Genomic DNA, 13625 nt, shown 5'->3' on the forward strand with positions numbered 1-13625 from the left:
TATAGGAATAAAGTGACACAGAGAGACGGACACAGACATCTCCATACATGGGCATAAAAGGGACACAGACACAGAGAGACGGACACAGACATCTCCATACATGGGCATAAAAGGGACACAGACAAATGGGAGGAACGGGTACTCTGACACGGTTACAAAACGGGTATTTCATAGCCATGTGGGGCATGGATCTCCTAGCCTGGCTAAAGCCAGACACGAATCAGCCGTTGGCAAAAAAAAAACCATGGATTAGACCTCCATATATGGACACAGACAGACCGGTAGAACGGAACGGTTATATAAATATTTAGTTTTCTTGTTCAACATCAACAGGAGTGTCCGCATCTCTCCAGCTCTTTAGTAAACAGAAGATGCAAGGAATGAGGAAGGGGGGTGAGGTATAGAGTCTGAAGAGGTGAGTTTTCAGATTGCAGTGCAAAGTGGGGAGTGAGTCCATATACTCCTATACTGAGACCAGCTATAAACAAACAGAAGTGTTATCTTGTGTCTACAGTACAGCGAGGGCTCTGCTCCGGGGGTGCATCAGCACATTGTCAGCAACTGCTTTTTCCATGCTTCATGCTTCTTTAAATTAAAACAGGCTTGTACACTGTATAGGTGCCATGCCTGATAGAATCTGACAAGTTGTTTATCCTGGAGAACAATGCCCTTGTTTATACCCAACTCATTCTGTGCTGCATCGATACTATTGCCCGAACATTGCTTTTGTCACGTCGTCTTACACAAGGACAGTGTGTTGTGTGACCTCCGGGGATCTAGATGTAATCCAATGGCTGTATCCAAATGGTGCTAAATGAGTTCTAACACAACACTAAAGAGCCCATAGACGACACACATTATCTCCAGGTTTATTTATCTTTTTGTATTCTTTTTAATCTGTAATCCCGTTGTGTTAACAGTTAGGCATGAGCACGGCCGATGGGATATTAAATATGTATGAAATGTGATTTCTGCAGAGTGGACGCATGCATTGCTCGCTTGTGCCGAACAGCCTCGCCCCTTCAAACGGTGACAAATGAGGTTTCTCTGCCAACCGCCGCACATTCCAATGGCGGAACATTATGAGACACCACCTGGTCAATCTATCAAAGGGGAGAACTGAGAGTGTAATCATCATACGTCAAATTCGTTCAATATCTCAACGCCGGTTCGGCCCACAACCTTTGAAATGAAATGCCAACTAGAATTGCCCATAGGTAAAAAAAAAAGAAAAGAAAAAAGACAGACAGACAGACAGACAGACAGATAGCGAGACAGATTGATATCCTTACACAAAGACAGAATTTCAACATCTGAGGCCTGTTAACCATTCGATCCCTGAGGACATGACTATAAAAGCGTGGCTGACAGCATCTTGGAATCATGGATTGGGAGACAGCAGGGCGCACACGCGTATCCATCGCTACATCCCGGGAAATGTATTTAATTACCACCTGCCCCGCTGTACAGACCACCTGTGCGCGTGCGTGCGTGCGTGCGTGTGTGTGTGTGTGTGCGCGCGTGCGCGCGTCTTACCTCGATCACTGTCGTACAGGTAGGCAAACTTGTCCCAGTGGTAGTACTCGATGAGGCTGAGGAGTGGACCCTTGATGTCTGGTCTCATCTGGATGATGAACTGTTGGTTCCCGTCCAGAGGGAAGCTGGGCGTTATGAAGGAGACATGCAGCGTCCCACAGAAAGACGTGATGGTGTTGACAGACTTCTTGTCGTAGAATCCAAAGATGGCATAAACTCCCCTGGAGAACTGTGAACAGACTGAGTAGAGAGAGAGAGAGAGAGAGAGAGAGAGAGAGAGAGAAAGCTGTATAATAAATGTATAATAAAATGCTTACTTGCTACAATCTTATTTGAATGAATGAAACGTGCCAAATTATTTTTGCCAAGCCAATTTGGCACGGTTTACGGGTGCTTTTAAACCCCACTATCAACCTTCCCAAATGTATGTGACCAAAATAGCAATTTAGGGGAAAGCGTGCCATGACCACACCTCTAGGCGCAAATACTGGTGTCGGCAAAAATAGATGGCGGGTGACGCTGGACCAAAATACCATTAAGAGACAGAGCAAGCAAGCTCCTATACTGGTAATGTTCGGGGCAGCGGCTGAATTGCGGGCCGCGTCGCGGGAAACAACGGTGACAAAAATGGAGGCCTGAGGGGCTCTGTTTTCGTCCATGCTAAACAACCTTATCCCTAAACTACTTTGCCTTTTTTTTTTTACTGTTTTGAAAAACATTTTTGAATAGTTAAAGGTAGAGTAAGTGATTTCACTCAAAAAACCTTAGGTTTCGTTTTTGGCTGTGGGACCTATAAGCCTTCGTCCAATCAGGATAGAGAGTCAAAAACGAAACCTATAAGGTTTTTTGACCCCCAGGGGTTAACTGGGGACAGGGAGGAACTCCTTATATGGTCAGCACACTCTACAGTAGAGAGGATTATCACAACAAAACAAAAAAATAAGTGATATTTGAATTAAGTGAAATCACTTACTCTACCTTTAAAATAGACAATCTACGAGCTCACATTGTGTCGATGTATAGATTGGCTATTTTAACTAATCAAAAATGGCTCGAAAATAGAGCCCATGACTGTTCGACAATGTCAAAACGTTATTTGCAGCAGACGGCCAGAGACGAGCGTGGATAGAGGGTGAAATGATCTCTTTTGAAAGACAGAGAACAAAAATGCAGACAATAGACTGAATAGAGGGTCATCATCATACCCGGAGGTTATGCAGGAACGCCTACTGAGTGGCCAAAAACTACTTTCTGGCCTTGACAGCCCACGCATTCGAACTGAAAAGTCCTATAAACAATGTTAAATTAAACTCACATTTGCCACTCGATCTGCCATTCACTTTATACATGCGCATATACCTCCATATAGGAATAGGAAAGGTGGACGACATTTTTACTTTCATCAACAAGGACGGGGCTTATAGCTCTGTTGCCCCATCACCATAAAAAAAAATCTATAAACTGTTTCAGGGTCCCTGTCAGCATGCAGGCGTCCTGGGGACCGAAGCTTCTCCTTTCTGCAAACTACAGGGAGTTAATTACTTTCCCCCCGGCGTGGTATAGGTTGAAATCCTTCCGATTAAAACAACAGCACTTTGGGGTCTTTAGGGCCTCACTAGCATTGTCAACATGGTTTCTTCCAAGGACGGCTCAGTGAGTCGCTCCTCCGGTTGATAAATGAAGGGGACATAAAGTATAGCTCTCCCTAAGCAGTGTCAGGGGAGCTGCTTGTCATCGACAATAGGACATATCGCTGCAGGTTGACCTGACCACTGGGTTAAACTTTTATGAGATGCTGTCAGAAGACGGTTCAAAACCACGGGGGGGAGGATGAGCTGCGTAAAAGGCCCCGCGAGAGTTAACTATACAAAATATATGCATAGTGCTGTCCCTGAGTATCGGCAACGGCCATTCTCCTATGGCTCATGCTGTATAGGTGACTTCTGCTCAATGTGTAAGGTCAGGGCAGGGGGGGGGGGGTTGTGCCCTTCATGCGGAGAATGCCTAGAGCAGCACCTTCATCTAGGTCTGGGTGGTCATAGTAGATACACATCACTATGCAGTCTACTGTGTATCAGTGATCTAGTTAGGTCTGCAAATAGCAGTAGTTGAATGCATGCATCTGAATTTCCTGTAGCGCCTTCACGCACGCACGCACGCACACACACACACACACACACACACACACACACACACACACACACACACACACACACACACGCACACGCACGGCAGAGCCAACCATGCGAGCCACCAACCTGCTCATTGGAAGCAGTTAAGGGATCAGTGTCTTGCTCAGGGACACTTTGACATGGAGCCAAGGGCCAGAGGTCAAACGGGGGAATCTTCACATTCCCAGACATCTGCTCTATATACCCCCGAAGTCACCGCCGCCCCCCCCACCCCCCCCCCCCATATCTGTGATCGTTTCTACAGGTCTGATGATTCTGCACAATTTCCTTTTGTTTAACCCATTCTGAACGGGAACCCATTTTGGTTTTAGCATCATGTCGTGACATTTTTAGAATCTGATCTCAGGTCAGAATGGGTTCATCAGACCAGTGTGTGTCCAGTGGAAACCTCGTATGAATCTGATCTCAGGTCAGAGTGGGTTAAGGATTCATGATCCTTATCCAGCCCCCCATGCGTCCGTGTTCTTTGACTGGCCTTTGATATTCATAATGTGTGGGGCAGAGAAAATGTAGTATAGTACAGTAAAAGGTATAGACATGAATATTGAATGGCTACTGTAACCAAGCATGGTGCAGCAGGGTGTTTGCTATAGAATACTGGCCCGGGGTCAGCGGAGTGGGCTGTAAACGTATATTGATCATATAAGTGAATCAGGCTATATTGACTGGGACGTGCGTGTCCTTCAGTGTAATTAATCCAATGACTCATTTCCTCTTTCCCCAGTAAAACTGGGATGACTTGCTGACACGGCGGATCGGAGGCCATACATTAGATATTAGCTGACTCTGCGTGAACCACTGGAAGGCATCTCTTGCCATGCTGATTAGCTGTGGTGGCCGTCTTTGATGATGCACTGGCACAATGGAAAGTGACTGCAGTGGTCTTTGTGACCAGTTTGCTCGTCTTTATTTAGCCAGTCGTTTGCTGAGCATGTGCGCCATGTTTTTTTTATTATACACCTGCAGTACTGCATGGTTACAGACATAGTGTATAGATTCACTCCTGGGAGCTGCCCAGTACAACCACATTCTACGGTTGGTTACTGGTAGCTGGACAATACGACCACATAGTTACTGGTAGCTGCCCAGTACAACCACCATCAACCGATGGTCAGTTTTTTGAGAGGGGCGAGAGCCCCTCCAACGACTGGCTTTCACTCATGACATCATGCCTTTGGACTTTATTTGTCCTATAAGCAAGGCTGCCTCTTATTGTCATGTGGCAGCCAAGTCTATGGACTTTTGATGTTTGCTACAGCATATGACCGGGCTATACACCGAGCACGTTTGAGCACGTCTGTGCATGGAATTTACTGCGTGCAAAGACCGCGTTTGGAAATATCCAACGCGTGTCAATGATACACCAAACACACGGATAGCACGGGCTATCCGCACGGGATTGTCACGAACTGTATTGTCATGAACTATAATCTTTATACTTTTATTATGTAGTGATGCCCTAGTGTTTCCTGTTCTGCCTAGTTGTGTTTGCCTGTCTTGTCTTACCTCCTTGTGATTACTAGTTTTCTCCACCTGTGTCCTGTTAGTCTCCTAGCCAATCCCAGTGTTTGTTCTGTTCACCTGTGTATTGTGATCTCTGTGTCTACTTAAACCCTCAGTTCCATATGTTCCCTGCTTGACTATAGATGTTGTTATGGTGTTCTGTTCCTGTTCAGTAAAATAAATACTTTAATTTGACGTTCTCTGCTCCTGCCTGTCTGTTCAGCATTTTGGGTCCTATATTACTTGTCTTGAGTCGCACCGTGACAGAGATAGCATATATGCATGCTCTGAAAATATCCCTTACGTGCGCATATGCCCCCACGCACAAGTCTCAAATGGACACAAATTAAGCAAATCTTTCGCTGCCCACAGATCTCTTGTAGCCAGGAGTTTTTTGCACGCGCACTATGTTCACGGACTGCGCATCCGCGACCCCACCCCCCCCCCCCCCCCCCCCCCCCCCCGCCCTCATAACAATTCAATTATTTAAAGAAACCTCATAATTAAACAATATGCTGACTGAGTTAATCAGAAGTTGAGTTGAACGGTTGGAGAGGACTAATGATTATAGATCTGAGCACAGCACTTCGTCTAAAGCCGGCCTGTATGTATCTCTACTGATCCATTGACTTGGCAATTAAACATTCATCACGGACATCTGAGGTGCGCACTGCTCACAGCCGTCTAAGTTCCTAAGTTCTAAGGCCCAGTTCCTAATCCTTTTAGCTTGATGACAGTGGCCATTGATGTTTCTGCAGACAAACAAGCCTGAGTCATCAAATCTCATTATGGTGTCACACAAACTGGGGTCTCCAACAGCTCACAGTGTTCCTTCTGTCAATTACAGGATTCCCTTGCAAATCATATGAGAGATGAGATATAGGATACATTTTCCTTGATCTGCATATAGGGGAATTAGCAAACCGCAGTAAGCGTGAAACACTGAGGAAAAGACAGGAAGCTGAGCTGGAGGTATAGCAGAGACTAAAATGTTGAGGTTCTTCTCTGGGAGTAACCAAGGACTGTCTAAAGAGGACGAGACGCGAAGACCATACGCCGTGTTGCTCCTTGGCAGTGTTGCCAACTCGTGACAGAAATAAGCCAACCTGCACCTCCAAAAACAAGCCAAAACAAACCCAATAATATGACCATATAATCCTAATAAAAAAGATTTTACGCATTTATCATTATAAATACTATGTACGTCTATGATAATGAATGTTTTAGTAACTTATTATACTAATAATTAGCCTATAAAGAAAAGAAAAGGATCTCTGGAAAAAAGGAAGCCAAAGGTCGCGGGAAATAAGCAGACTTGGCAACCATATGCTCCATGGAAGGAAAGAAACATGCGCAGTTGAGACCAAGGAAGCTGAACGCGGAAGTGTTGGCTGCATAAAGCCCACTGCGCATGTTTCTGTCCTTCCATGGATCAACATGGCGTCGCCCGTACGGTCTTCGCATCTCGTCCACTTTAGACAGTCCTTGGGAGTAACAAGGATGGATAGAATCAGGAACGAGTACACCAGAGGGACAGCGCTTGTCAGATGTTTTGGAGATATAAGCCAGAGAGGCCAGACTGAGAAGGTTTTGACACGTATACAGAGGAGGGATAGTGAGTATATCGGTAGAAGGATTTGAGGTTGGAAGAACTGCCAGGCAGGAGGCCTATATAGAGAAAGACCAAAGAGAAGATTTATGCGGTATAGATGTAGTGAAAGAGTTATTTGGTGTGAGAGAAGAGGAGGCAGAGGACAGGCTGAGATGGAGGCAGATGATTCGCTGTGGTGACCTCTGAAGGGAAACGCCGAAAGGAAACGATTCAAACGAAGAAGAGTAAGCGTGTGTGTGTGTGTGTGTGTGTGTGTGTGTGTGTGTGTTTTATTTTATTTTTACCTGTAGGCCTACCATCTGTTTCACGCTTACTCTTCTTCGTTTGAATCGTTTCCTTTCGGCACACACACACACACACACACACACACACACACACACACACACACACACACGCGTGTGTGTGTGTGTGTGTGTGTGTGTGTGTGTGTCTGACGCGACTTGGCCTGTTGTAACTTGTAGCGCCACCATGAGGCTGAGTTGAAAATGTTCCAGTGGCATTTCTTCCTCGGCCTAGTGGGAATGTGTGTGCACAATTTCACGGAAATCACACAATGTGTTCAAGATTTGCGGCATTTCGTTTGAAATTGAGCACTCCACAAATTTGGAAGCCAATCTTAGCCAATCAAGATGGAGTCTGAAAAATCTGAAAGACCCGCTTCATTGAATGGCTCTAGAGAGACTGTGTACCAATTTGCGTGATGTTTGGACAAAATCTGTAGGTGTACTGTCCAAAAGATTGTTGTGCACAAAGCGGCCTCCTGGTGGCGCTATAAGAGGCCAATGTGAAAACCATGGGGCAGAGGTTCAGCTGTGGCATTCAGGGAGTGTGTGTGCGCAGAGTGTGGCTGCGATTAAGCCAACAGTGCCGGAGATTAGCTGTACACAGACGGACGGACGGATGGACACACACACACACACACACACACACACACACACACGGGGGTGCAAAACATACTCTCTCCCAATCTCCCCAAGCCTTCGGCCTGACAAATATCTCCACTGGGCTGATCACATTATGTGTGATTTACTGAAATATTATTTAAAAAAATTACTGATAGATTCACCATGCTAGTCTGCACATCGTTCTTGCAGTAAGAATATCCAATAAGTATATCTGTGTCAAAGAAACGTAGGCTCACTTTTTCATGCTCCAATCAACACATTTCTTGGAAAATTCAGATTATTACAAATTAATGAGGTGTTTGGATCCTAGGTAGGACATTTTAGGCAAAATCAATACTGTCAGTGTCATGGGCAGAAGTTTAGAAGTTGATTAAAAAAGCATTTTATCTGGAATGGTTATTATGAACAAAGATTATATCAATAATATATTTTGTTTAATTAAAAAAGTTTCACTTGTGCAGCATCTAATTGTTTACCAAATGGACCGAAGCGGCCGCAGAGGGACATTCCATCAACACTGCTAATGAAATTTGCATAATTGAAAATGCCTGGTTAGAATGAATGTTGGCTTTCACTTAGTACTCGTTAACAGACTTCGGACATGTCTTGTCAACATTAACTCAAACCAGCTGGTTTGAACAATCTTGCATTACGTGCACACAGTCAGTGAGCGTATACTACACAAGCAGCCCAGAAACAGCTGATTGTTGAAAAGAAGACACTCCATTTATGTTAGACTGACGGAAGCATTCTGTGCACATTATAGTGGCACAAACATTACGCAAAGCTCGGAAAATCCATGATGAAGCCCATGGGTTGTGTTGGCCGATCAGGGAAGCCGAATCCTACTACAGACAACAAATAAGGCTCTTCTCTATGAGTCTCTCTCTTTCTCTCAACTCTCTCTCTCTCTAACTCTGTCTTTAGAGGGAAATGTCCATTGTCAGGTCTGTTAAGACTTAGCTGACATATTATCTCCACAACATTAGCTGGTCTATCCGAGGATTAAAACTCGACCAGTTCCAGTTTACGTGAGAGCAAGTCCTAAGCCAATGAAAACATGTCGGCAATTTACAATTTCAACATATTACATGCATATTCTTGCACTAGCAATGTTGCCGCGCTACCCGATAAATTCTAAACCTGTGTCTTCAATACGGAATCTGCAACATCTTTAATTAAACCAGAAAAGACGGCCACAAGCAGCAACTCTATACAAAATGTGGGACACAGGGGAAAACCCATTCAACCCTTTCACAGCTGACTGGTTTCCAATGACTCTACAAACTATTTGCTTTCAGAAAACACAGACCATGGCAGCAAAAATGTCAGCGTGAATCCTTTCCTGCTGATGACGAGGACTAGTCTAATTAGACAGCCTGAGCAAAACGCTGAGACAAATCGTATTATTGCTCACTGCTGGGTCCATATAAGCTCTCTACAGTATTAAATCTAGTTTATACTCACTAACTTTATGTTGTTTTGAAAAAAAACACAGCAACATTCCCCTTAATCTGGGGGAATGTTCTGAGAAGATAAACATAATTCAGAGCTGGAGGATTTAGTTTTTAGTCCTTTGTGCAGTGCCGTTTCTACGGGGGGGCACTAGGGGGCGCTGCCCCCCCAGATAGACTTTGTGCCCCCCCAGTCCAGAACCCTACCCCACCATTATTTTTAATGTTTTACAGGTTTAAAATATATATAATGTGTTATTTTCATGTTCTTTGTGTTTATAATAAATTTACATTTTCTAATGAATTCATAGTAATAAAAATGCAATAATAAAAAGTAGCCTACACTGGCACCTAGTCGGTGCACCTAGTCGGATTCGTTTTGATGCAGCGCACCAAAAGCTACGTCATTACCAGTTTTGCCACGCAGGGCGGGTCAATTCAAATATTTTCAGACTTCAGTCACAGTGAAAACAAACCCAAACCGGTAAAATTGAATCATGGATATTAGGAACTGGCTCAAAGGCTAAACACCAAACTCTATAAACCCACCAGCGCCTTCAGAAAGGTAGACTGATGACGATACTGAAACCACCGCCATGTCGCCTGTTGTTGTTAATATTGCGGGGAGTCGTTCGAGCACCGAGCACAACTAAATGCACAACGAAATTCGGTCGTCGGATCACATTACTGGGGGTTCGCGAGTGTCGGATAGCATTATTTCAGTGAGGCAGAGGGCTGCTGTAGCAACTTCCACAGCAGCAGCTCAACTTTCGGACCTCCACCACCACCGCATGCTTCTCCACCAGAGGTTCTTGGTTCTGGCACACCGAATCAGGTAAAACGGGACAAATACCCAAGTAGTCATAATGGCAAAAAACGCTCGTTTATGAGTACATGGTTTCAGGGCAGGGACTGGCTGGAGACAGCACGGAACAGAATCAAACAAAGGCTTAAATAAGCATGCGCTCTCTAAAGAGCATTTGACGTGTGCCGACATTTGGAGGGAGGGAGACAGACGCGCAGATCCCCCCCCCCCCCTTTGCCTCCCGACATAAATACACTAAATAGACTTGTTGTTTTTGGTTGGTGCATAAACTTTTACTCATATTCCCCTACCGTGGAGATGGCGACATATAAAAGTCACTATAGGCCTAAATGCTCAACTATTTGTTGGTGATTAATGGTTGGTGCATATAGGCTATAGTCTTTTTTTTCTACTTTCCTCCCGCCGTGGAGATGCTCATTGTGTTCATTGTGTTGTTGGTGCGATGCGATCGTGTTTCCACATGACAGTATATAGGCTATGTTTGTTTGTTTGTTCTGTTGGCTACAATAATTAGGTTATATCATTTGTTTTGGTGTATAATTGGAACCTATACTTGTAGCCCTTCTCCAAGCCTTTTGTGTTGTTTTATTGTATAGGCCTATGTGAGAGCTTAATTGCTATATATGGATGTGAACTTGAAAAATCAACTGCCCCCCTTAGAAATATGAATGCCCCCCTGCTGATTATTCCCTGGATACGGCACTGCCTTTGTGGCCTTGAGCATCCCGATGACTGAGCAGGTTGTTGCCTTGCGTGTGACGGTGTGAGTGAGTGGAATGCACAATGTAAAGCACTTTGGATGAAGGCAGTATTTAAATGCACAACTTAAAATGTTTGTGTGTTCTCTGCGTGTGTGTGTGTGTGTGTGTGTGTGTGTGTGTGTGTGTGTGTGTGTGTGTGTGTGTGTGTGTGTGTGTGTGTGTGTGTGCGTGTGTGTGCGTGTGTGTGTGTGTGTGTGTGTGTGTGTGTGTGTGCGTGTGTGTGTGTGTGTGCGTGCGTGCGTGCATGCGTGCTGGTTGAGATCAGGAACTCTCCATAAATCTGTTGAGTTGTTACTTGTTTTGCTCTCATTTGCAAAAGTGACAGTAATGAGACTGTTGACAAAACAAAATCATGCAATTTTCCCCATTAGATTATCTCGTGTACAAGAAGACATTTAGCCTAGGGCTGGCTGTGTGTGGTTGCATGTGTTATTTGAGGAACTCTTATTTATTTTGCTCTCGTCTGTAATATTGACGGCAAAACGAGTGTTGACAATCTATAAACATCAAAGCTCATCGTCCAGCATAACAAGCAGATGAAGAGGGTGTACGTTAACTCCCACTGTGATGCTTACTGTTTCCGATATGAAGCATATTTATGTTGGACATATTCTGCTGCTCTCGAATTTCTCCAGAGAAGTAATTTGAGTATAGAAAAGAATAATAATAATCTGAAAATAGCTTTACAAAGGAACAGCGTTACATTAAGATGCCTTTATTACTATAAGGCCATGTTATCAGAACTGCCTGGCGAGTACTGTTAATGCAGGGACAGAACAAACCTCCCTCATCATTGGCAGGCAGGTTTGGTCATTTCAAAGAGGATTTCAAAGGCTTCTATTTCAAACTCTCCCATGCCAGGTGAAAAGAAACAGCTTGGACTCCTCATGCATAGAAGGCAGCATGAGGTCAGTCCTCCAGCACACCAACGAAGCCATGCTTAGAGACCTGCTGCTATAGCGAGACTAAAGATGATACCTTGTGACAGGTATACACTGTGCCTCACTGACGACATAGGTTGTATGTTTATTGTACCTGACTGCAGAAAGTACAGCGAGGTCAAAATGGCAAATGGTCTGCATTTCTGTATTTTGCCTTTATCCAAAGTGATTTACAATGCGTGCTAGTTAGTTAGTTACTTTATTGACACAAATGTATAAAACATTGGGTCCAAACAATAATAAAAAACCCATGAATCAAAAACTTTAAAAAGGTACAATACATTAAAATATACAATACACAGAAACCCTTTACAACAGGAGCTTTCTATTGCTCCACAAGTGACAGGCAGGCATGTAGCATATATGCAAAGTCTCTCTGTTAGTGCCCACAAAGAGTGAGCTCAAATCAATACCCTCATGTCCATATTTCTCTCTGATATCTTGTGTGAGGGGACAAACCATGTATGTGCTGTTCGTTTTGTATACCAGTCTCACATTGGCAAAACCGCTGTTCAGGTGGTATGCGCGGCTCCATCTTCCCATTTCCACACGCAGTCTATTATGAGCGGACAACCGAAACCATTGGCTTTATTGTAACCTCAGCTGCATTGTAAATGAGGGCTTGCCTTCTCGGCCGTACTTCTGAGTTTTAAATAAAGGTTATGATGATCAATGCACGCGCGCATGGCTGCACGTGCGGCCGCACGCACGCACGCACACACATTCAGACACCGACAGCTAAGACAACCTATTCAAGGACGCTCCGACACAAAGCCAGGGAGAGCAAACCGGGGAACATTCTAAGCTATACCAAAACGGCCTGAGTCACTTCAGCCGCAAGCTCCAAGGTCCTAGAATGAACTGAAAGCAGACTCCTTAACAAAATGACAAGGAAACCCTCATCACATTGTAATTAACAGGGTCTGTTAAAAGTGTCTCGGCTAGCTGTCTCAAACCTCCCTAGGCAGAGGGAGAGAGGGTACACCCCGCCATGTATATTTAGCTTGTCCCAATTAACTGCTCTGGTTCTCGCCACTGTGGTGAAACTCCAGAGAACCCATGATAATGGAGTTCACGTTTATTACATTGTGGAACTTATTTCATTGCTTACAAAGGATTTTCAATGACAGACTTTAACTGTGCAAGTCTATTTTTTTTTCTCCAGGGAGGCTGATGAAGCTTCGTCACTTCAAGGAGAAGCATGAGACATGCACACGTGTCGCACGCACACACACAGAGAGAGAGAGAGAGTTACTGTCGTAAAGTTCAGTATCAGCCAGTCATGTCGGATATTCACAGCACTCGACCCCCTCCAGCACTCACTGCGTTCTCACTGCAGAAATGTCCGCAGGGTGTTTGTATAGTGGCTTTTATGCGTAACTGACTGGCCATAGGACGTACAGTACCGGGGCATATTCCCGGTGGGCCGCGCCCCTAGGGGGCCGCCATGACAGGTGGCAGGCCACCTGCAGGAAAGGTGGCCGGGCGTGCTGCCATTCTGCCAGTGCCATCATGATAATTTCACTGCAACCTGTATATCAGTGAGTGACAAATAAACCCTCTTCTATCTTGAATCCTTTTGCCAGCATCATTCTTGTGAGAGCAACAAAGGGTTGTGTGTATAGTTGTCTGTTGGTTTGTATCATTTATGTTGTTCTGTAAAAGTGGTGGTATTATTAGGGGCTTGTTTGTTTGTTTGTGTGCCTCGACGGAGCGGGCGCTATAGTTTCTGCTATCTGCTCGCTGGTTGTGGTGGTGGGCCGGTCTGGGCCAAATTCGCACGAAAATGACCGGGCCGATTTTTTTGTCCCAGTCCAGCCCTGATGGTGCCTTATAACAGTGTGACTAAATCTTTGTTGGATGATTTCATCCCAAATAATAAGCCAAATGCACAT

The 13625-nt window shown here is 44.7% G+C and overlaps 1 protein-coding gene across 2 annotated transcripts in view; it reads right to left on the reverse strand.

Annotated features, from left to right (window-relative positions):
* gria2b (glutamate receptor, ionotropic, AMPA 2b) overlaps nucleotides 1-13625 on the reverse strand; it is a gene marked incomplete at both ends in the record, with an annotated part of 63504 nt that overhangs the window by 31605 nt on the left and 18274 nt on the right. For both annotated transcript variants that reach the window (XM_080774815.1, XM_080774816.1), the window contains one exon: nucleotides 1537-1776. In XM_080774815.1, the coding sequence (XP_080630941.1) occupies nucleotides 1537-1776 (240 nt within the window). The remainder of the gene's footprint in view (nucleotides 1-1536; nucleotides 1777-13625) is intronic.

The sequence above is a fragment of the Protomyctophum bolini genome (assembly GCF_963924005.1).
Source record: "Protomyctophum bolini genome assembly, chromosome: 10".
Lineage (NCBI taxonomy): Eukaryota > Metazoa > Chordata > Actinopteri > Myctophiformes > Myctophidae > Protomyctophum > Protomyctophum bolini.